We start from the raw sequence: 25580 nt of genomic DNA on the forward strand, positions 1-25580 counted from the left end.
GAAGATGATACGCTCTGAAAAACAGATTATTTACAAAAGACATAGTGATATCAAAGATACGTGTGAAGATTTTGAATAATTAAACCCAAAATTAATTTTTAGAATTTTCTGTGGGAAAATTTTATTTGAGGTTGCAAATTCTCAAGAATAAGTGGTATATATTTCTTTAAAATAAGTGGAATTATTGCATATGATAGGCTTTATTAAGTTTCTTCTCTTGCTTTTAGAGCCTGGAAGCAAAAATTTAATGTTATATTCTTATAGTTAGTTAGATTTATGACTTTTTCACATGACCCATTAGCCCTTTCTTAGTTGGTCTGTTTCTTTATCTTAGTATTGTTTCCTTCATTTTCTGTTTTCCACATAGGAGTTTCGTAAAGCTTGACATTTTCCGAAATATTACTCTTGATAAAAGCAATATTTTTGTTTAGGTGACAAACAGCATGTTTGGTGCTTCAAGAAAGAAGTTTGTAGAGGGGGTCGACAGTGACTACCATGACGAAAACATGTACTACAGCCAGTCTTCTATGTTTCCACATCGGTCAGAAAAAGATGTAAGTTAATCAGTTATATTGTGTTTACTCAGCAATGAATGTTTCTTTGTGGTTCTGGAAAAGCAGTATATGAATTGCAGAATACCATGTTTGGTTGAGTGACTATGTTTTAGGCACAGTGCTAGGCCCTGGGGATACAAAAATGATGAGCTTACATTTTAATGGGAGATAAAATGTCCTGTGATTCTGAAGTTGGGATATGGTAAAACTGGAAGCCCTAAAAGACAAGAGGTAAACATGGTATTACATCTAGGTCATCAGTTGTTTTTTTTAACTTGTTATTTTTATATTAAGTAGGCACATAGAGTAGAAAGCAGATTTGCAAGATTTAAAGATATAATGGCAAAATTAAATGAAACTTTACCGTTGCTATGGAACCTTCAAGCTGTAATCATAAACTTTAGTTAGTAAGAGCATCTCCTGTTCAGCTGTAGGAATGCTACTATAGAAACATTTTTGAAGAACTATATTCAGAACATTGAAGCTGTTACATTATAGAGGTGTGGATTAAGTGCCTTGGAAGGCTAGTAGTTCTGTAATCCCATTTGGAATGAAAGGATTTAACACAGCCAAGTCATAATTAGCAAATTGATAAAATATTTTTAAATAAATTGTTATTTTCAAATTCTGGTAAACCTTTTAAAAACAGTATACATAATATACTGTAGTAGTCAAACCAGTTACATTTTTGTACTTTGTATCCACACACCTTTTTTCTCCTCTCAACCCTTTTTATGAACTTGCTATTCCTAATTTCCCTACCTTTATAACAATCTATTCTAGTTATTAAGCTATTGAGATTCTTACTTATGTTTAAAGCATTTATAAAATTCTAAAATATGTAAAAAATGCTCTCATTTTTCATTGAAGTTGATCATTAGTAAATCACTTCCTATGTCTTAGAATTCACAGGTTGGCTTAATTTAGATTTAGGATTTTGGTGAATTTTTTTCTCCTTCTGTTGTGCTGTTGCTCCCCTTTATTTTTATTTGAAAATTATTTCATTTTGTCAGTGATGTATCAGTTGTGTTATTAGGGCTCTTTTCAAAATATGTGGCAATTTTATAATTAGTGTGCAGTTTAATAGCTCCTTGAATAATGTCATCTAATTAATTTTCTATTGCTTTACTAACCATATAGCTATTTGTTCTTGGATGTAAATTATAATTGAATTTGTTTTTACTGAAATTTCTATGTTTATGTGTTCCCGTGTTGATATTGTAGTTAAAGAATGTCATGTTGCTTGTAAAAACTATAAAGCTAATCCATGCGTGTATTACTGTGATTGTATAATACAAGTTAAGTTTGATGGAAAAAATGGTAGTGGAATATTACTTATTGATGAAAAGTACTTATTCTGATTAGGAAGATACAAAGCGTTCAAACTGAAATCTGGAATGAAGTATGTACAGAGAATGACAGAGATGTCTGTCTTCTAGAGAGTAGAAATACTCTATATCAGAGGTTTTTAATCAGAATGATTAAATACACTTATATATGTTGGTTATCATTTCTGTTTAGTTGTCACAAAAATAACACAGGATGATTTTCTTTACTAAACTTTTTAAATTAAGAAGGTAGTAAGACATAGAGATTAAGAATTTAGGGTCTAAAGCCTTACCCTTATGTGTATGGACCTTCGCTGGGCCTGTTGGCAAAAACTCCAAGCCTCAGCCTTTTCTTCTTTAAGCTGGGAATAATAATATAATAGCTACTTAAAATTTTCTGATGCTGCTGATAGCTTTTTTGTAACAAAATAGTATAGGGACAGTATTGCAAATTTTAGAAAACATGTATGAGAAGGGAGAAGAAAAATTACCCTTATAATTTACTGCTAAAATTTTAACTTAATACTTTAAATATTTTTATTTTTAAAATGTTATGTAAATCTCTGGGACATGTCTGCATATTTTCCACTAGAAAGTTTATACCAGTTTCTACTTTCATCAGCTATTACCTTTAAGTCTTTGCAATATACAAAAAAAGGCTTATCGTTTTAAAATACATTAAGACGGGCCCCTGGATAGTCAGTGGGTTAAGCATCCATCCTTAATTTTGGCTCAGATCATGATCTTGGGGTCATGAGAAGGAGCCCTTCATGGGGTTCCATGCTAGGCATGGAACCTGCTTAGAGAGTCTCTCTCTCCCTTTCCCTCTGCCCCCCTCCACCTTAAAAAGTACATAAAGATGTTGCTAAATTTACGCACACTCAATAATGTATCTTTTGTATGTAGTTTGTATGTATGTAGTTTGTATGTATGTTTGTATGTAGTTACTGGCCATTTGTATTTCTTCCTTTGTGGATTACCTATTTTTTGTGCCATTTTGTTTTCTCTTGATATGGTAAGTCTTGTTTGTTAGTGTTTTCTATAAATTAATGGTCTCTTGTTCTTTGTTACAAATATTTTCCCAGGTTTTTCTGCCTACAGTTTAGTGAGTGGTTCTTTAATATAAAAATATTTATCCTTCTTACTAAATTTGACTCATCAGTCTTTTTATATTTGTGGTTTCTGTTTTTGAGATCATACTTAGACTTTTTCCATCTACTTTCTTCTAGCATTTTTGTGCCTCATTCTTCAGATATAACTTAGCTGCCTTAGAAAAGTATTTTGGTTGGGGTGCATGGGTGGCTCATTCGGTTAAGCATCTGACTCTTGATTTTGGCTTAGGTCATGATCTTAGGGTTGTGAAATTGAGCCCTGTGTGGGGCTATGTTTTGGGTGTGGAACCTGCTTAAGATTCCCTCCCTCTGCCCCTCCACCACCAACAATCTCTCTCTGTCTCTCTCTTCTCTCAAAAAAAAAAAAAAAAAAAAGTTATTTTGGTTTAAGGTGTGAATATAATGGTGCCCAGTTCTCTTCCCTCTATTTTTCCCCCACTTTCTCGGTGAGCATGTCCAATATCTAATTGTCCCAACATCAGTTATAATTTAGATCACAGGTTAGAAAACTTTTCCATAACGGACAAGATAATAGTATATTATGTGGGTATTTATATAACCATTTAAAAAGTAAAAAAAAAAAAAGACCTACATGTACCTACAAATACAAGCAGTGTGCTAGGTTTGGCCTGTAGGAAGTAATTTGCTCACCGTTGAGTTAGAGCATTCATTTAAGGCTAATTGAAATCCTCCCTTAATATATTTTAATGTCTGATGTATTCTTGGGCCTGTTTCTCAACTCTTTTGTTCTGTTTCTCATACTGATTGTATGGCAGAACTACAACATAGTTGAATTGCTGTTGCTTTATAGACTGTTTGCATCTTAGGTAAGGTCTTTCACATCCTTTATAAACATTTATATTGCTGATTACCTTTTTTTCAGAAGTCTAGGTCTCCTATTTCTGTTCTTTATGCTTTTTTAATAAGTAGGGTTTTATTTTTGTTACTTTTTTCTGATTTGTTTTTTATTGATATAGAGAATACTTTGTGTGTGTGTTTATTTTATAACCAACTACCTAACAAAACTCTTAACTAGTTTTTGTTGAATGGGAACAGGAACATGGGCTCTGCAGGGCCTGCTATTTGATTTTATATCTCATTCACATGATGTACTAGCTAGTTGTCCTTGGGGAAGTTACTCAGTCTGTGTTTCAGTTTTTTCATTTATAAAATAGGAATAATAGTATATGACTCATGTCTGGTTATAACTGTATGCAAAACTTTTAGAAGACCAGATAGTAAATATTAAGTAAATTTTGCTACTAATATGAACAATAATAATATTATTCCATTTGATTCTTTTGTGTTTTTTAACATAGTTATATATATCATCTGCAGATAGCAATTATTTTATTATTTTATTATAAAAACAATTGAAGAGAAAGTTTTTAAGCATAAATGACTGGGGTAATTTTGTAATTTTTTTCTCTCTGGGAACAGTGAGAAAATAATTTCAAATTCTAATTTATGATAAAGAAAAACTGGCCAGTGATTCAGTCTTTAAGCCACTTACAAATAAAATCCTGATTTACCTTATCCATAAAGTATGAAATATAACTCTGTCATATGCATGGTTGTAAAAGTATTTGGGAAGCTGTTCTTTATGTGACTCTATTAATTAAATTATGAAATAGTTATTCAGGACTACTTCCCTTTCCAAGGCCTTTTATATCAAGAGATACTGTATATCTTTGTATCTTTCTATAGAATGCTGAATTTGCTATTTGAAGTATACAGTTAGTTTTATAAATACTACAAATATGTTATTTAAATGTTTTTCAAGATTAAATAAATCATAGGCAGATATAGACTTGATTTCCTTTTTCTCATAATTACTTTCTTTTGGGGGACATTATAGAAAATTACAAGCATTCATATAAGGTGTTAATAGACAACTCTTAGGGGGGATTATATAATTTAAGCAGCTTAGAGTTGTTGTTTTAAATATATTTGTATTTTAATTGCTAACACTTTAAAGTCCTGTGAGTCTGTGCACTCACTTGATTCTTAGGCGTAATCATTTTAAAGGCACAAACTTTCCCCTTGTTTTTATATATGCTGTAAAGGCATAAAATGTGACACCTTTTCCTTACGTTCAAAAAAACTCATTAAACTGGTAAGAGTAGACCACTTCCTTGTTTTGACAAATAGCAACATTCTGAATGCATACCTAGCTTTTTTTTTTTTTTTTTTTTTTTTTTTTTAATTTGACAAAGATCACAAGTAGGCAGAGAGGCAGGAAATGGGGGAGGGAGCAGGCTCCCCACTGAGCAGAGAGCCCTATGCGGGACTTGATCCCAGGACCCTGAGATCATGACCTGTGCCTAAGGCAGAGGTTTAACCCACTGAGCCACTGAGGTGCCCCACATACCTAGCTTTTGTACTTGTTAGCCTATAACAGTTATGACTGCTAGGATTTCTTGCAGGCCAGTTAATAACCAATATTTTATAATGCAAATCTGTTATAAAATAAGGATACTTTTTTTCACCATTATTGTCATTGGCATGATTAGTATTTAACTGCATTTTGGAGTCAATGCTTGGCTGACTCTCCAGTTCGTTGCATTCACATTCCTTTCTGCATGAAGACCTTGGCACATTTTTCCTGTTTGTTTTTCAGATCTTCATGTGGTTCTCTCTCATTATATCCATGTACCTGCTAAAATACCTTCCCTAAGAAACCTCTTTTTTCCTAAGTAGCCTCATATATACTATGAATACCACTTCCACTGTATCCTTCTAGATTCTTTCTTGCATTTTTACAGTCATAACACCTCTTCACCTAAAAGTACGTATTCATCAGTTGTTTATTACCCTTTCTACTCCACTACAATTTAAGTTTAACAAGGGCAAGGACTTTGCCTGTCTGGTTTACTGATATGTTCTCAGAACCTATATATAATAATGTGCAGGAGATAGGGAGTCTTAAAGGGAGGGAAGGGAGTTGATACTGAAATACAATAGTTAAGATTATTTGCAGATGATATTTCCCTAAAAAACTCAAAAATCACCTTTAAAAATAGAAAATATGGGGGCACTTGGGTCGCTCCGTTGGTTAAGCGTCTGCCTTTGGCTCAGGGTCCCGCACTGGACGCTCTGCTTGGCAGGGATCCTGCTGCTTTCTCCTCTCCCTCGCTGCCCGCCGCTCCACCTGCTGTGCTTTCTCTGTGTCAAATAAGTAAATCTTCTTTAAAAAATGAATGTATATAAGTGTGGAGATTTTTATGACCGTGATAACCTAGTAGAGTTAAATGTAAGTAAATCAGACTATACTCTAAAGAAACTGGAATTAAATGTCAAATCATTTGAAGGGAATGTTCTAAAAACCTTTGAAATTCATTGACATTCACAAAATCTTCAAGCTCAGTATTTTAAAGACAAAAGCCTATTTATAAAAAACAATATACGTAAAAGATCAGTCAGATTGTGATATATGTACAAAAAGAATCAAAATGTTTCATCTCAATGATAACTAAAAATTCATAGTTAGAAAATGATTCTGTTATACTAGAAAGGCGCCTTTTTTTTTTTTTTTTAAAGATTTTATTTCTTTATTTGACAGAGATCACAAGTAGGCAGACAGGCAGGCAGAGAGAGAGGAAGGGAAGCAGGCTCCTTGCCGAGCAGAGAGCCCGATGCGGGGCTTGATCCCAGGATCCTGGGATCATGACCTGAGCCGAAGGCAGAGGCTTTAACCCACTGAGCCACCCAGGCGCCCCAGGAGGCGCTGTTTTCATGTAAGAATAGAAGCTCTCTGAGGGGTCATTGAAGCAATTGCTGGGGAACTATAATAGAAATGAGTACTGAAAGCCTTTTAAAAATGTGAACATTTCTTGAGCCATATGCCTTCCTATATATTGGGCTCTAACCTAAAATTTAGACAATATAATATAAAGATGTTCATTGTCATACTTTGAATTTGAATGTTAAATGCCCAATAGGAATTAATTACATTGACTATTTCAGCTTGTAGTACACTTTTTTAAAATGCTCTTTTTAAAACTTAATGTTTTAATCAGAATTATTTGAAATACTGAGTTAAACCCATAATTTATTTTTATCTGATTCATAAGGTACAAGGTCCTATGACTTATTGACTGTTTTTCTGACTGTTCCTGCCCTTCTTTTCTCCTTTCTTCTTTTGTTCTTTTTAATGTATTGTCTTCTTATAGTCTTTCTTTTTGTGTCAGTTATATGTCACTGTGATGAGTGGTTTCATTTTTTAAACCATACTGTTTTTAATTTTAAAATGTTCTTCAGATTCTGTCCTAAGTTTAGAACTTCTTTTCCTTTGTGGGGTTTTTTTTTTTTTTTTCTCCCTGTTTGTATATATGTTATAGTCAAAGTCATACTTTGTTATTTTTGTTCTGGATTAACAACAGAATTTAGAATTATGTTATTACCACACCTTTAAGTAATATGATACAATGAATTGTTTAAAGGTTATTTAAAAACTTACTTCATTTTTTAATTGCTTTTGTGGTCAGGGAACTTTTATTTAACCAAACTTTCTTATATTTTGAAGTAATTTGTTATTGAGAAAATACTTTCTTGACTAGACTGATGTTAATGTTTCCAAAATCTGTTTTAGGATTGAAGGTACATTTATTGGAGGAATAATTGAGAAGTGGTCACTATTGGAAAGCACAGAATAATTGATACCTTTGTGTTGTTAATGTTTTGAGGGCAGGACCCAGATTTGCTTATTAAGTTTTCAAATATATATATATATATTTATAAAACAAAAATATTTTAAACTTTTTTTGGTTTGATTTCAGAATTGTATCTAGTAACAGTGGAAATACTTTTTTAAATAGTTTCTAACTTACTAATTTTTCTTAACATTCTGTATAGTAAACCAAGGGTAAGTGGGCTTTTTGTTGGGTCATCATGGAATCCTCATGAATCATGAATCACATTACTGTTTCTTCTAGTTGCTTCTTGGTTTTTGTTGTTGTCTGGCTGCAGTTTATTTTATAGAGTGTTTGAGAACTGAGGAAGAGTGTAATTGAAATGATGGTTTTGGACTGGGAACAGAGTATCCTTGGTGGCTTCAGCGTTCTACTAATTATATAACATTTAATTCTTTTCTGCCATTTCCCCCATCTACGAACGATCACAAGCTCTGCTTATTTTACCTGAAATTTGTGATGATGAACTTCTTTCTTTAGTTTCTTAGACAAAAATTAGTATAAATGTAGGGTACTATGCAAAATTCCCCAGAGGTTGAATGACCCTTTGACTGCTGTTAAAAGAAGTCCTCCTTTGGGAGGAAAATTAGTGCAGCTGCTACCATATAGTGAGCACATACTATGTGCCATAGCTTATCTCATTTAATCTTCACTCCAACTCTATTTGGTAGGTAGTATTATTTCCATCTTACAGGAAAGAAACAGAGGCCTGGCTCTCCCATAGGTAAGTATCAGAACCAGGATTCAGACCTAGATTTTTTTTTTTTTTTAACTCCAAAACTGAGCTTATATTGCATTCCTACTGTAATGTGTCTCTTGATCTAAGGCTTTGATATTTCTCTAAGAAATTAATCTTTATATTAACTTTTAGTATGTAAATATGTAAGTTTTCTGTTGTCTGTTCACTGTAGTTATTGCTGTGCCATGGTACATTTCTTGTGCATTTTCTTTGCCCTCTCAAATAGCATTTATATCCCATTCACATTCCTTCATTGTGTGTTAAATATATTTTTAGCACTGACATATTTCATGAAGCATGCTTTCAGTGTTTAAAAATATATACCATTTGGAACTGGTTTAATAAATTGTATATTTGCATTTTTTACATGTTTTGAGGCAGTCATTTTAACATCTGTTTGCAAAAGTGATTAATGCTTATTTTACATGGATGCTTTGAAGGCTATAAACTCTGAAGTTTTTAACAAACTACTTTCATATGCCTATAAAGTATTGTTCACTAACCTTCTCATGTACTCTCACACATAGAGAAAATGATAGTAGTTATTATGTCACACTGGTAAATGGGTCACTCTGCTCCTCCTGGTCACCAGTACTTGGCCCAGGGAGCCATGCCCTCTCTACCCTCATGTTGTGCCTCCTTCTCTTCGCTTCCTAGTGCTGAGAGGGTTGTTATCTTGGCACACCTGTAACTCCTTGTGGATATATAACCTTTGTGAGAAAGTAGACTAAAATGTCTGTTCTTTGGACTTACATATTCAGTAAATATAAATTTCTGAGAAAATTAAAAATTTAAGTGGTCCATTCTAAAATGTGCACATTGTGGATCATTCTAAAACATACAATCATTTGCTAGTCTCTTTTGGAACCTGCTCTTTTACTTTCTTTGTAACTTAACAATGATAACAGAATATCATGATTTTAAGTGTTTTATATAAACCTTTTGCCTTCTGTCACCAACTAAAGCTTTACTGTATGTTATACATTTTCTTTGATCTTGTTTTTGCAATTTGGAAAGGAGTCTTTAAGGTGCTTGAGATATTTCCAGTTACGTGGTTAACAGTAATGATGATTGTATCTAACAAAAGAACTTGATCAAGCATTAAATGTGTATTCTTTCAGTTTGTTTAGATTGTGTACCCTCTGTATTTGAAAAGGAGTATTTATAAGGTTTGATGCTTCTTTAGAAAGTTTGTTACTTAAAGTGTGTTACTTGGCCCTACCTCAGAAGAGTGATTTCTATCATTTGTTAAAACCACTGTTTTTTAAAACAATGACTTAGAATTTTGACATGAAAACAGCATGAAGTTTGTATTGTAAAACCTCTCGTTTGAATATTTCTCCTTCTGTTTTCCCAATGGTCAATGTCAGCACAATTCTTCACTGAAAACCAAAGTGGCCCCTGAGAGTTCCCTGTCTGGTGATTCTTACCCTCCTCCTTTTCCCTAAACTTCAGCCATTTCAGCAGGTCTTGAAATACTGTTGCTTCTACCCCCAGAAGGCCCCTCTTTTGTAGTTCCACCTCTGCTGTTCTGGTTTAGTATCTTCCCCTTTCCATCCAGTTTTGCTTTGGAATTAACTCCCTAAAGCACAGCCTGATCAGGTCACTTCTTTCCTTAATACTGCTTTTTTCTTTTTATTGCCATAGTTGGTAGTCATCTGCCCTTTACATCTGGCCCCAGCATACTCTTTTTTCTCTCCCATTCTTCTGTGTTATGTCCACATGTGCATAGGGGTGCATGCCTCATCTCCTCTCACTAATTTTTCTTATTTTGTTTGTATTCAATCATGTCACTAACTTTTATCATACTCACTGCATATTCTCAGCCTGGAAGATTCCTTATCAGATGTTACTGCTCTGTAAAATATTTCAGTTACCTCACCCTGGTTTAGAATTATTTTCCTTTTGTGATACTTCAGATGATTTACCACATTGTGCCTTAGAGTATAATTGGGTGCATAATTCATTCTTTTCTTCTACTGGGTATGAAAATTTTGATGACATGGCCCAAGTCTTTAGTTAAATTGTCTTGGTGGTTACTTAATATAAGAGTACTTAAACATGTATTTGCATGTATGTGCTTTAATTTAACTCAGTTTAAGTATCTACTTTGTGTATAGCACTGCGCATGCAATGCCAGTCTCTGAGGAAATAAAAAATACAGGTAACGTGTTCCATGAATATAACATGCCCTCAAAGAAGATGTGTATTCTATTAGGAAAAAAGGTGCTGATGCAGTAAATTGAAAGGCACTGTTAAGAAGTCCATGAAAGGGGGGCACCTGGGTGGCTCAGTTGATTAAGCAGCTGCCTTCAGTCATGGTCTAGAGGTCATGGTCTAGAGTCCCAGGATCTAGTACCACATCGGGCTCCCTGCTCGGCAGGGGGTCTGCTTCTCCCTCTGACCTCTCCCCTCTAGTGCTCTCTCTTCTCATTCTTAAAAAAAAAAAAAAAAAAGTCCATGAAAGGGGCACCTGGGTGGCTCAGTGGGTTAAGCCCCTCCTGCCTTTGGCTCAGGTCATGATCTTAGGGTCCTTGGGTCGAGCCCCGCATTGGGCTCTCTGCTTAGCAGGGAACCTGCCCCCCCGCCCTGCCTGCCTCTTTGCCTACTTGGATCTCTGTCTGTCAAATAAATAAATATTTAAAAATAAAAAATAAAATAAAACGTTTATTTAAAAAGTCCATGAAAGTCACATCACTCACTAACAGTATACATTATATACCATACCTATATATTTTTGTAAGTAATTTTGACTTGTCCTTTGGTATTTTGTCATCTCTCCATTTATTATATGATTGTATGTTTGTTAGATTTTTCTACCCATTTTATACATAAACTATTTGCATATATAAATGTTGGGTAATATTTTTACAAAACAAAACTTGTTTGTTCAGGTAATTTTATTTTCAACTTTACATAAACTGAATTTAGAATTTAGCTTAATATATTATCTAAAGATCAATAATTAGACTTATTTAAATTTATAGAGGCTAACTTTTTGAGATACTGTCTTCATGTTTTTGTTAGCCTGTTTTTTTTTTTGTTTTTTAAGTGAAGTAATGATGCTGCTATAGTTTCTTTAGAGTAACTTGAAAGAAGAAACCTTGTAATCAAATTAGTTTTGTTTGTACATTTTTATTTTATCCAATTGTAATATTTTCTTAAGAAACAATTTATTATGTAATGTTTATTTTATGTTTTTTTGAAGAATGGGAAATGTGGTTTGGCTCTCACATACTATGTGTTGTACAGATTCATAACGTGTAAATGTATTGCTTTGTGTACTTTCTTTATGCTCTAATATAATTAATTTGTTTCTAGATGCTGGCATCACCATCTACATCAGGTCAGCTGTCTCAGTTTGGGGCAAGTTTATACGGGCAACAAAGTAAGAATTTTGTATTTATTCTGGGATGCTTTATTTAAGGAAAAAAAATAGCTACAAAATAAAGAACAACCAGTGCTGCCCTTCTGGGTCAATTCTAGGATTTAAAAGGAAAGATTTTTAATTTTCAGTTTTCCTTATTTCACTTAACATAGGAAAACCTCATTATTTCAGACCTTTTCTAATTCAAAATTTGTTATTATTTGGGTGTAGGAAAGACTGGAAGTTATTTTTACATCGTTTGTATCTGTCTGTTCCTTTGCAGTACAATGTTTTTGAAGAATTTGCTAAACAAATAAAAAAATAGACCTCCTCTGTGTTTTCAGTTAGAGGAAGTTAAACTTTTTTGTTTGGTCAGTTAAATGGGTGGTTTTGTTTGTGGGTTTTGGCCTTTTTATTAATGAAGGACCATTACTTAACAGTCTGCAAAATGCTCTTTGTTTAGCAAATATTTCTTCTTTTAGTTTCGCTCATCTGGATATAGAATATATGTTTTTGACTCACAGTTTAATGCTTTTTCTACATATAAGATTTTATTTCTTTTTAAGTACTGTAATGCTTTTATAGCGCTTAGCACAGTGCCTGGCGCATAGTAAGCGCTCAATAAATGTTTGCTATTATTATCACATAAAATTTTTATAAAACTAAGTTATAAAATCTTCCTGTTTTTTCCATTAATTTTCCAAACTGTTAAATATTAATAAGATTTTATTATCTCTGTTAATGTCAGAGACTGCTGATCTCTCATCTGTTAACAGAAGGGGAGTATTAAAAGGGATATAAATTCCCATCCAAGATTATAGGACATAGAGTAACTGGAAAAAACAGTCTGATGACTGAGTATCTTAACCAGCTTCAAATAAAAATCAAGTTATTTGATTTGGAACCCTTTTCTAGTATAATAAAATAAAGTTTTGATAGGTATCAGAATAGTTTGTCAGACCACTTTATTCTTTAGATTTATTTTGAAGTTTAATAGGGGGAAGAAACTTACTATGTTAGACAAATATAGCTTCCATCTACTTTTTTCTTCCTCCTCATTTTGCTGTGGTGTGCAATTTTGTTAACACGTTAGTAAATAAAATCATTAATTGGTTACAAATATTAGCAGTTTTCCTCTAATTAAATGGAAAACATTTTTTAAAAGCTTTATATTGCGTTAAAGAGGTGTTGCTTCATTTATTCACAAATGTTTTTCCTAATTGTTGAGGGGATATTATTAGCTAGTTATTTGCTTCATTTAGCCTACTAAATGAAGTACGAAACCTACTACTTTCACCTTCCTGGGCAACCCTTATTATGAAAATACCTAGTAATTTTAAAGCTACCCTTTATTTCTATAGAGTAACTGCAAAGAACTTCCTTTGTTTTCTTTTTAAAGCCCACAATTTATCGCAACAGAAAATAGATATGGAATGGAGAAAAATTATATTTGAGAAGCTAAGGTTATTTTGTGAAGGAGGATGGCAATTATTTTACAGTATAATCAGCCATATGGACTTCTAGAATCTGATGTCATTTTTTAACCTACAAATGTGAAATTGTAATTGGGCTAAGATACGGAATGGGTTAAGTTTGAAATATAGTTATTTTATTGGTATTAGATATAGCTTCTTAATTTGTGTAAAATGATTGTGCTGATTATTAGGGATATACAAAGATTAGTAAATGAGCAAAGTTATTTTCATTAGAAAAAGTATTTTAAGGTATTCAGGTTAAAAAGAAATCACATATAACAGATATTTCCTTCTGGAATTTAGTATATTAAATGACTGTATTCCTGTAGCAGTTGTAATCAGCATTTTCAATGTACAGTTTAGTCTTTTTTAACTGACAGTGTAGGTATTAGTCTACAGAAAAATTGAACCTTAGGTCAGTTGGAACTGAAATGTGTCAAGTCAGGGTGCAGTTACTCCTTTCCAGGGTTCAGATGTAGAAAACTGCAACTAATGAAAAAAGACAAAGGCTGGATTCCCAGTCTCTCCTATCTGTTAGGACACACCCTAGGGCCAAATAGCTGTTAGCTGATGAGTACTCTGAACATACACCTTGTCAGAGAGAACACCAGCTACCCTGTGGGACTTGAGGGTCCGGGTTTCAGTAGTATAAATTAGAATGATAAAACTTGAGGAGCTAACTGTCATAAAGGATGGAGAGGTAGAAGGAATAGCAGGTGGAAAAGTTAGTGATGTTATGGCAACAAATTGTAATTGTACATTAGGTTTGATAAAACTGAATGTTCTTTTGCTTCACGAGTGTATTGAATACTACCATTAACTCTGTATTCAGATTGGCAAAGTTCAGTAGGAATTTTTACCATTAAAATAGGGGTCTACTATCTGTTTTGTGTTCTTGAGATTAAACAAGGGAGGACGTTCCTCTTGGAATGGATACAGAGCTGCTGAAACCTACATTTTGCCAGATTTGGGTGGAAGTAATTGTGTGATATATAAGGGTGCCTAGAAAGTGCTGCACTAGGGGCTTGTATGATTACAGATCCCCGTATAGTCCGATTGTATCCAAGTATGTAACTGATTTTTCATCTAGACATTCATGTGAATACAGTGCACCAAATGATAACTATAGAAGCCATTGAACAAAATCTTATATTCAAGTTACATGATGTTTTCTACTTGTTTTCTTTGCAAGTGTGCATAAGATTTTAGGTGTACCTTATAAATTTAAAGACCCCCTGGGAACCAGGAATTTAATCTCTCCTTGATATTCAGTGCATTAAAATTAAGTGGTAATAAAGTTGGGGTCACTTTTACTTTTTTACCAACAGGATTTAGAGCCTTAGAGTTTTGGAGAAAAGGGCAACTATTATTTACTGAGTGCTTCCTGCATGCCTACTGTCTTATAGGCACATAGGTTAACTAACCGTCAGGATGAATCCATGATAACGCACTTGTACCTGAACTCTCAGAGGACCCAGTCATCTAGCTGGGGAAAGAAAGAAACTTGTCTTTCTGGGATCTGGACTCCCAACTTGAGAGCAGTGGCATATTCTCATGCTTAGCAACATTTATTTGGCCTCTTGTTTTAACAACACTGAAATGAGTTTTGTGGAGAACCAGAGCACAGGTGGGGTGATTCAGAAGTGATGCTACTGATAGTGTGGTTAGGCCAGTGACAGATTTTAGTAGCTTCAAGAAATTATAGGAACATTTAACAGATACTTGAATTAATATTCTGGGAGTTCTTGCTCTCAAGCACACAGTATTAGTTTGGGAGGTCAAGACATTTATATATAAAATGTTTATAACAGCCTACAGTGTTGATACATAGGTTGAAAGGTATCATACTGAATTGGTTGGACAGACTTAGGGTTTAGAGAGAAGAGCACAGTGAGCTACAGTGGTAAGGAAAAGCTTCAAGAAGGAGTTTAATAGATACTTACTGAGTGCCTACCATTTAATGGCATTATGCTGCATAGTGGTAGAGGCTCTTTCCTGCCATCCCTGTACAGAATACATACTGCTATTCTGTTGCCACATTTGTTCATTGCAGGTCTTCCTTTGCTTTTGTATCCTTAGTATTCTGTACATGACAGGCGCTCAGAAATGTTTATTGAATGCATGTTGAGCAAGATATGGTTCCTACATGTAATGTAGATAAGTACACAAGTTATTTTCCTACAGAGCAAAGGAAGTAGTAGAGTTTTCTAGACATTTCAGAGGTGGGAGTAATCACGTATCTTGGAGAATAATCAGGAAGGGATTTACAGATGAAGTCATGTTTGTCATTGGCCTTGAAGAGACTGGATAAGGTTGTTCTAGTAGTGGGAACAACACCCCCAGCATGGGGTAGATTTGGGAGTGGTCTGGTTTATCAAGGCAAGGGAAACTTAACTAGGCTGTTGATTGATTTCATTCAAGAAGTACAGTCTTTACAGTACTGTGGGACATTTCTCAAGATCTTTACCACTTTCCAAGGTCAAGAACAGAGCTATAGCATACAGTTTTCCCACAGAAAACAATGATTTTCTGGTGAAAACCATTAGTTCATTAGACTGTAATCTTCACCTTCACCTTTAGGACCACCTGTTGACTCACTCTCTCTTTTTTTTTTTTTTTTTTTTTTTGCATAGGCATGTTTCACATTCCACCCCAGCCACTTCCCCAAGACTAAGAATTAATTATGTATTTACTGCGTGTCAGGTGCTGTTTTAAATATTTTATGTGAATCAGTTCATTTAATCTTCACATCTATCCGAAAGAGGTTAAGGGATTTGCACAAGGTTTTACAGGCAGTAAGTAGTAGAGCCAGGATTACATTACCTAGTAAGTGTAACTGTGTTAACATGAGAACAGAAGTTTCTTTGAAACCTGGATCCTATACTGCTTACTGAATGTCATGACCCTAGAGGGCCATTAGCACATAGTAGAAACAACAAATGTTTAAATCCACAGATTTCAAGGGTCTACTGACCAGAGCATTAGGGTAGTATTTAGTTAGCTACCTCTACCATGAGTGAAATACTATTCCAAGAGCTAAGAGAATGGCAAATATCAAAGATCTTTGATATCTTTTTTGTGGAGCTTACATTTTAATGAAGAAAGAATAATCATGCAGACAACTAAGTAAATAAGATGATTCTAGTAAATACTATAAAAATCAAGTCAGATTAAGGGATAGAGCAGACAAAGAGGCTATCTTCTGAGGAGGTGGTATTTGAATGAAAACCTCAATGTTGAGAAAGGGAAATCTTTGGAAAGATCTGATAGAGAGGTTTTTAGGTACAGACAACAGCAAATGGGAAAGTGCTTACTCATGAGAAAGCAAGAAAGAACTGAATGTATTACAGGAAGAGTGAGAAGGCTAGTGTAGTGAACAAAGAAAGCATACGGTTAATGGAGTACCAGGTGTCAGATCATGGAGTCTTGTAATGATTTGGGTTTATTCTAAGTTTAACGGGAAGGATTTTAAGATACAGTTTCATTTTAAAAAGACCACTTTGCTCTGTAGCAAATGGACTAGGACAGATAATAAGAGAGAGCAAGACTAGGCTAATGCTTCAGTAGTCCAGCCAAGAAAATAGGATGACGTGGACTGCGGGTAGAGGTGTTAAGAAGTGGTCAGATTTGGGATATTTCAGAGATAGAGCTAATATTATTTGGTGGTAGAGGATGTGAAAGAGAGAGACTTAGGATTGCTTAGGTTTGAGATCTGCATTACTTTGTGAATGGGTGACATGAATCTGTAATGGCAACTTAGGTTGAGGAGTACAGACTATACTTAGGAGCTTCACATGGATGTTCCATAGGTAGAGTGCCAGTTGCTGTAAAGCTCTACCCAAGCGTTTGCAGGTACTCTCTCCCAGTTCTACCATAACATCAGCTTTTCCTAGTTGAGGATGTTGAAGCCAGTTAACTCCATCCATGTATCTTGTCACGTACACCCCTTAGTACTCAAAAGCAAACCCACTCCTCCCCCAGGCATATCACTTGTCCTTCTCTTCTTTTATCTTGCCATTTTCAGGCTCAGCTGTTTCAACATTTTTACCTTCCTGATCCCTCCTCATCACCACCCCCAAGTACCTGACTAGGTTTCTTTCATTATTTAATTCATATACTGTGTCCTCCCGGAAACATTTTCTGATTCCGAATCCATTTTACTTTCACATCTGAGTTAGTGGTCTCTCCCATATTCATCAGAGCACACTAAACATGTGCTGTGTGTAAACAGCTGCATCATGATTTTTTTTTTTTTTTTTAAGATACTCTTCTGTATTTCTATAGGATGAGAGAAGGGGATGTATTCCAGGTGAGGAGACAGATACGAATAAAAGTGCAGGGACAGATTTGGAGAGAGGACCAGGGAAAGGATAGTAAGTAAAGTATGTGGTATATAAAAAGAGCTTATATTGGAGTGAGTAAAATATTAATTAGGAAGAGATATGTCAGTTCTATCTCAGTAAAGCTGGGATCCAAACAAACAAACAAAAATCCCAGAGATTAGAAGAATCTTTTCAGTCCTGACAGAGAAGTTTAAAAGACTAAACTGTGATTAAATATAATATTAATGGGCAATGGTTCTCAACTCTGGCTATACCCCTAAAAACACCTGGAGAGTTTTTTTTTTTTTTTTTTAATCTCTCTAGTCATGAATTGCCAGCGTTCAGACTGAGTGACAATTTCTAGGCGTGGGACCCAGACATTAGTGTTCCACAGGTGATGTAAAAGTTAGCAACTACTATAAGAAGTGGAAAGTAGTTGGTCGGAAAAAGGATGAAAATAAGAGTTAAGAAATTGGATTGTTACTTTTATTCTTCATTGTGATTTTTGGCAAGTAACTTAATTCTTGATGTTCTTTATCTGTAACTTAGTTGGATGATCTCTGGAGACTTTTCTATCTCTAAAATTCTTTGATTTTAATGAAGGAAAATACTTAATGGTACAGAGAAGATAAAGCAGCTGAGTATGGGGCAGATTGGAGTAAGATGTGAGGACAGGTTGGAGGTTAGAAGGTTTAGTTGTTCATCAGTGTGGACAGGACAGTGGGTTCCTAGGATAAACTAGTTGCTTTGGAAATAAATAGAAGGGGGAGTGTGTGCTTTAAGCCCTTTGGCAGCAGTTAGGGACTTTGTATCCTTCTCCTTCAGGAGACTTGATTTAAGTATGAGTATTCAAGGATTTGATTGCTGTGATTGGATTTTTTCTTATAACTTATATTATTAATATTGTTTGTTTTTAGCAAAAGATTGAATAAAGGAGGCATAAGATATTTAAGGGATGTGCTGTTAATCCGTTTGTATGGTGGGAATAATTCATGGAAGCATTTCTTAGATCATATTCCTTTGGATTTCTGAAAAATGGTCAATTAATTCAGTTCATTCTCTGTTTAGCACCCTGCCAAATTAGAGGTAGGAATCTACTTTGAGTATGTTCATATATTTCTCCTAATATTGTATTATTCTTCATTAGCAGTTTGTCAGGTTGAAGGAAAAATTTGATTCAGAACTATAACCTTTTTAGCTACTTTTTAGCTTTTTTTGTTCATTTATTCCTCATTTATATTTTTTACCTATTGTGATTATTTTATGCCAGATTTTTTTATGAGTCTTTTTCCCCTGGTATTCTCTTTTGGCTTGCATGTCTTCTTCTTGGTAAAATATTTTGGAGATGATTTTCTGTGATTGTTTCTAAATATATTACTAAAAGAGTAAAGTTCTGTCTTTGACCTTACCCAGTTATAATTGTTAGACTGAAGTAACTCAAATTTAAAGATTTAGTATATTTTGTTTCCTAAAAATAAATCTTTGTATGTTCCTATCAGTGATACTCTTCATGCTTTAAAAGAATTCGGTTTTTAATTGAATTTGAACTAGCTTTTTAAGGTATTTAAAGCTTGATGATCCTATTTGAAATTGATGTACTCCTTTTTTTCATACCTCCCTAGTTCAACAAAATGCAGTTCAGACTGAATTTATTATTAGCTGTTTTATGAAATCGAGTGTTGAAGGAAAAATAAAAGTAGACACTAATCTTTGAGTTTATTTCATATTGTCTTCCTCCATTCTCAGCACTATAAATTAGCTCATGTGCCAGTCCCTAATTGATTAAATAATCATACATTCTTGTTTTCATCTCCAAAAGTTTTTTGCTATGGATAATCTCTAGTTACTCTGAAGTTCTAGATTTTCATAATACAACATAGAATAATATGTATATGAAGGATTAAAGTAAACAAATCTCAATGAGTTTTGTAAGGCATTGATTATTAGAAAACAGCCAGAGGGTACTAGATTTTTGGGAAGTGTATGTTTATTTAAAATGATAAAGTTATGAGAGTGAAAAGGAAAGGGAAAGTAAAATTAGGAGAAAGAAAACTTGAACAGGTATAAACAAGAAAGGGAGAAGGAAAATGGAGGGAAGAGACCAGAAAATGGAGGTTTAGAAAAAAATTTGAAGTAAATATTTTTAAAAAGAAAAAGAAAGCAAGAGAAAACATAAAATAGGCAAGAGGTGTTACAAATTGGTAGACACAAAGGGTGATCACTTAGTGTTCTGTGAGGCTCCCATAAGGCTGCTGTGAAGAACACTAGGAGTTAAGAGATCTAAATTCTAGTCTTGGTTCTTTGTGTCACCTTGGAGAAGGCAGTTAACTCATCTGAGGCTCAGATTCCTCATCTGTAAAATGCGAACATTGGACTAGGTGATCTTTAAGGTCCCTTCTGGCTCTAAAATTGTATATTTCTTGGTGTGGTCAGTAATTGTGTGAAACACATTCCTGTGGTTAATTCGCAGCTGTTGCTGATTTTAGGACAGCATTATTTGGGGAGAAGGATATAAACTCCCCGAGGGTAGGAGCTTTTCTGTCTTGTTCACTGCTGTATCCCCAGCAGCTAGCACAGTGCTTGGCACATAGTAGGCACTCAATAAATGTTTATTGAATGCATATGAAAAGTATCACTTTGGTGGTTCACTGTGGGAGCATCTAGAGGGCAATCAGGAAAACTAGAGTGGCTTAAGAGAAAGACTGATTTCTTCTGAAGAATCTTATATGGCTAATTTTTCATCTCATTTTTCCTTATTGTGTCCCAGATTCAGAGAACACGTTTGCACATAGTGGTACATTCACGGTCACGAAACTTGTAGGGACCAGACATACATATGATGAACTAAACCAGCATATAATCTAGTAGGCCAGTTCATTCCCTTCCTGTCATTGAAAGAAAGGTAGAACTCACCTCTCGTCCTAATGGAACCTGACTGAAAGGAGTACACCTAGTACACAGAACATAGTAGCTACATTGAGTTGGATTTATTGGGTTCATTCAGTTGAGAAGCAAAGTTAGGCTATAAGTTGAGTACCGTAGCTGGCAGATTCCAGTGGAATTTTTGTGGCCCACTGCTGTCCTTAGGTTAGGTATGACATTGTTATGCCAAAGGTAAATGTTACAAAAGTATTTGAAGTAAACCATTCAGAACATATATATACACACCAGTTTTTGGAGGTCACAGTTTCAAAATACTCAGGTCCTTGAAATTCTTGCTTTTGGAATTAGATCAGAAACGGAAGAAAAAAGTCACTTTAAATCCCTAGCACTAAAGTAACTATGTATTCATTTGCTTTTCATCTTATCACTTTTATTTAACTTCCGGTTAGGAGTAAGTTTTGTTGATTGATAGGCTGTTTCACAACTGACTAGAAGCAGAAAGCACTGAAAAGGTGGGTCAGGAAGTGGAGGCATCCATAGGCAGATATGATAACTGGTGACAGCTGGACATCCTTACTCTGAGGGATGAAAGGGGTAGGAACGATATCTAAAGATCTAGAATATTAGATATCCATGGCATTTATGAATCATTAAGAAATCAGTAATTTATATTTCATATTAATAAAAGGAAATATGTCATACATTTTTGAAATATTTATCCCAATATTTTTTTTTATGTTTTATATCTGAATGGTGAAACTTAAATAGTCTGTAAAATATACCTATTGGAACACATCCATTCTTTTGCATCTCTCCCCAGGAGTACTAGATAAATGGAAGGTTGCTATACTTTGAAAACTTAAATGTTTTAAATTCCTGTCTCTCATAGTATCAGCTTGAGATTTTTAGCAGTTGCTGACATTTTATGTTGGGTTTGTAAAAAATTATAATGTTGAGAAATATGTATGTATAAATAGTAGTAGAGATTTCTTAAATGCATTTTAAAAGGATCATATAAAAATTAAAGCTACTTCAGCAAAGTGGGGTTAAATATCTGTGTACCTCAGTTATGATTTTAAAACATAAAAACACAAGATTGCAAATTTCTTAAAGCCATATTTGTACAAAATGTTTTCATTGAAACAAGTCATCTAATTTGTTAAAACCATTGGCAGACATAGTTTATTATAAAATAGAAATATGAACAGAAGATAGAAATATGAAGGCAGTATCCACTCATTAAATTTCAGATTAGAACATTTTTGTTAAAATCAGAGTCCATTTGGAGTGAATTGAAATATCCATTAAAAATTTGCATACTATATTACATGTTAGGTCATTTAAAAATGTTTTAAATTGCCAATTCCAGAAGATGGATAACAATTTCATTCCTGATGGCAATGAATTTCCTTCTTCTGAATTTTTTTAATAGGTGCACTAGGCCTTCCAATGAGGGGGATGAGCAACAATACCCCTCAGTTAAATCGCAGCTTATCACAAGGCACTCAGTTACCGAGCCACGTCACGCCAACAACAGGGGTACCAACAATGTCACTTCACACGCCTCCATCTCCAAGCAGGTATTTATTGATGGACCAGAATATTTCTCAAAATGTATCTTTGTAGAGTAAGCAAGCATTTTAGTTTTTTAATAAGATAACTAATTATTTCATTTTTCTGGCTCAGTGCCTTTCACTGAGGAAAAGAAAGTTAATACCCTATGCTCATTTTATTTCACTGCAAATTGATAAGGATAGTGTAAGATGTTTTTATCATGCTTCTAGCATACTGGTTGTCAGCGGGGTGGGTATCAAGGGTTAATCACCACCTGGGGAGCTTTTTCAGAAGTCAGCTCTTCCTCAAAAGAGGATGTGCAATTTAAAATCATTCCTCAGATAATTATGATTATTGCTCCCTCAACACACATACATGGCTCTAGTGAGTAAAATAAAACAAGATTGATTACAGAGATGATGCATATTAGTTTGAAAAAGATAGAATGACATACATTTGGAATGAACTTATTTTAAATAAATGCATGAAATACATTTGTATTATTTTATGTCCTAGTCACACCAATAGTTTTCTCATCTTAAATATCACCTTATACTAGTTCTGCTATAATTTACCTGATTTCTTGTTGGTTTGTTTGACTTTTCAAAGAGCTAGAATGACCAGACAAAAGAATTAAATTAATGAAAATTAGTGGTGTAATTTGAAAGTATATTTGAGGTTCTGGGGTTAGGCCAATTGATTATTTACAGAGAATTTTAATGAGTGATTGTAGAGAGCTTATTTAGTATAATGGACTTCTTTTTCAGGGGTATTTTGCCTATGAATCCTAGGAATATGATGAACCACTCCCAGGTTGGTCAGGGCATTGGAATTCCTAGCAGGACAAATAGCATGAGCAGTTCAGGGTTAGGTAGCCCCAACAGAAGCTCGCCAAGCATAATATGTATGCCAAAGCAGCAGCCTTCTCGACAGCCTTTTACTGTGAACAGGTAAGATGTTTACTGATACTGTGTGTCATTGTTTTTCTGGATATTTTCAAATTTGCCTTCTCATACTCAACATTCTGTTCTTGAGTCTTGGCTTCTGTCTCATAAGTTTGTTTCATCATATTTTTATGACCAAAGATTCTCTTTCTGTTATATGTTACAACTTCAGTCTCCCCAAACTTAAAGACACTCCTTTGAAAGTTAGTTTGATTTTGGAAAGCACATTAGAGGTTTTTTGTTATTGTTAGAAAAGAATTGTTCTTAAGTTGCCACTAGGCAAATTTTTGTGCTTATGTCCTTTGTCGGTTAAAAGGCTGGCCACTTATATGTAAGAGTTCCAGACTTAGGAACAGTAGTGGGGATATGTTTGACTATTACTGCCTTGCTTTCCTTATGCTTTGGTTTAGTACTCTTTCAACTGAAATTCAGTTTTGTGCTTTGGAGACTTAATGACCAAAGACTTTTTAAGACTACATTTATAATATTCGAAAATAGTGTCATGTTCTGGGATTTAAAATAAGAAGATAAGCTGTTGTGTTTTTTCACTCCTTTTTGCACTTCCATTTGCATATGTTTACTGTGCAAGTGATAATGACAATACGAAGACCAGTTGTCCATTTATTAGGATTTTTAAGCTGTTCGGGTAATTTATATGAGAGTAATGCAGTGTAAGGCTTTGTATCTTGAAAAAATTGTGTTTAATTATGCCAATTTTTTTCACCCCCTTTTTTAAAATGGGGAACTGTATGAGAAAAAAGGATCTTGATCTATTTGCTATCATCTCACCCATTTAATTCACTTTCTTTCATCTACTGCTTGTAAAATGTGGATTAAAAATAGGTTATTGGCACATTTCCTGTTTGATCTTTATCCCATGAGCTCTAGTTCTTTTATTTAGATTTATGAGTATTTCTCTTAATAATTTACTACTCTTAATTTTAAAAATAACTACTATTTGTAAAGGGTCATCAAAATTCTTATCTACTTAATAGCTTCCTAATCATATACTTCTTGGACTTTATCACATCTTTTCTTATAGTATTGTTCGTTGAATGTGTATTTAAATTTTTGCCTTACCATATTTTTTCACATTTTGTTTCTAAAAAACACATTATTTATAAATTGTCAATGAAACATGGGTCTCTCTATAACCCTGCTTATTACTATTGATAAGTTGTATTTGTTATAGTATGTTTTCATCCCTTCAGTGTTTGAAGGTACCTATATCAACAATTCTAACATGCTATTAATTAAACAAGTGTTTCTGATGGCTTTCCTACTCTTCTCCAGAGTGGTGGTGTTTCACCAGCTCCATGTTTTGTGAAAATATTGTTTGGCCATAGTTTTACAAAGTTACACACACACAAAAAAACAAAACCAAAAAACCCCATCATTTCCACAAACAGTTTAACCCTACTCATAACACTGATAACACTGTCTTTTGTCAGATTATTTAATGTTAAAGTTGCATACTTTCATTGTAGAATTTGCATTAATAGCTGTTTTTGACATTCTTAATTACTTCTGGCTTTGCTTTAAGTTCAGACTTGTTTCTGTTCTCTCATGTTTAGCCTTTTGCAGAAAAAGGAGGCATTTGTAACTTATCAAGTACCAGTTGTGCATTAATTTAGAATGGAGGGTTCTATGGAGAGATTTGCTTTTTTCTTTTAGGTAGCTGAAAGATAAACTATATTTAGATTAGAATGACATTTTTTTTTTTTTTTAGAACACTAAACTTAGTTAAAGAAAAGCACCATTTAATTCAGGTAAATGAAACATTTATTGAGTGCCTGTTTTATCCTCCTGAACAATGAAGGCAGAGGATGCAGAGATGACCATGACATAGATCCTGTCCATGAGGCGTTTAGATTCTAGATGGGGAAAACTCTGTATGAAAGATGATCTTTTATGGAAAGTGATAATGGTAAATGGTATACTTACCAGTAGTGGAAGGAAAACAAATATTCAGGAAAAATAGTTATGCTCTAAACTGCATGTTTTTAAGGTTAGTTACGTCTGCCAGTGTATCCAGTAAGTTGGCTCTCCAAGTACCTAAAATAGTACTATTAATCTCTGTTTTCCTCAAGGCTTATGTGCAAATTCTTTGTTTTTGTTTTTGTTTTTGTTTTTGTTTTTTAAATCATCTGTTTAAGACATTTTGGTTCTCAGTTATTCATGGAAGGACTTCAGGAGGGTTTTTAAATAAAGGTTAAACTCAGAAAAATAAAATTAGTATTTGTTTTTAAAAACATACTGTTGTTTTATATGAGGAGATCAAAAGTATACACTTTTGTTTTTCTTCATCTAAAAGTTAGTGTTCTTACTGTATATCTAAAATTATTTTCTATGTACCCAGTATGTCTGGATTTGGAATGAACAGGAATCAGGCATTTGGAATGAATAACTCCTTATCAAGTAACATTTTTAATGGAACAGGTAAGCTTATTCTGGAGGTAGTAACCTATAAAAAATATGGTAGATCTTTGAAATATAAAGCAATTCAACATACTGGTCTTAAAATATTATAGGATTTTTGTGTTAAACTGGTAGAATTTAATTTAGTGAGGATTTGACAGGAATAGGATTTAATTCAGTGAATAGTTGAGAG

General features: G+C 33.9%; 1 protein-coding gene across 1 annotated transcript in view; it reads left to right on the forward strand.

Annotated features, from left to right (window-relative positions):
- The window catches only part of CNOT2 (CCR4-NOT transcription complex subunit 2), a 121382-nt gene that overhangs the window by 74717 nt on the left and 21085 nt on the right, over positions 1-25580 (forward strand). Inside the window, 5 exon segments of the mRNA XM_047743357.1 lie at positions 432-554; positions 11746-11812; positions 21904-22051; positions 22793-22975; positions 25329-25408. Of these exon segments, the coding sequence (XP_047599313.1) occupies positions 432-554; positions 11746-11812; positions 21904-22051; positions 22793-22975; positions 25329-25408 (601 nt within the window).

Source organism: Lutra lutra, chromosome 8 (assembly GCF_902655055.1).
Source record: "Lutra lutra chromosome 8, mLutLut1.2, whole genome shotgun sequence".
Taxonomy (NCBI): domain Eukaryota; kingdom Metazoa; phylum Chordata; class Mammalia; order Carnivora; family Mustelidae; genus Lutra; species Lutra lutra.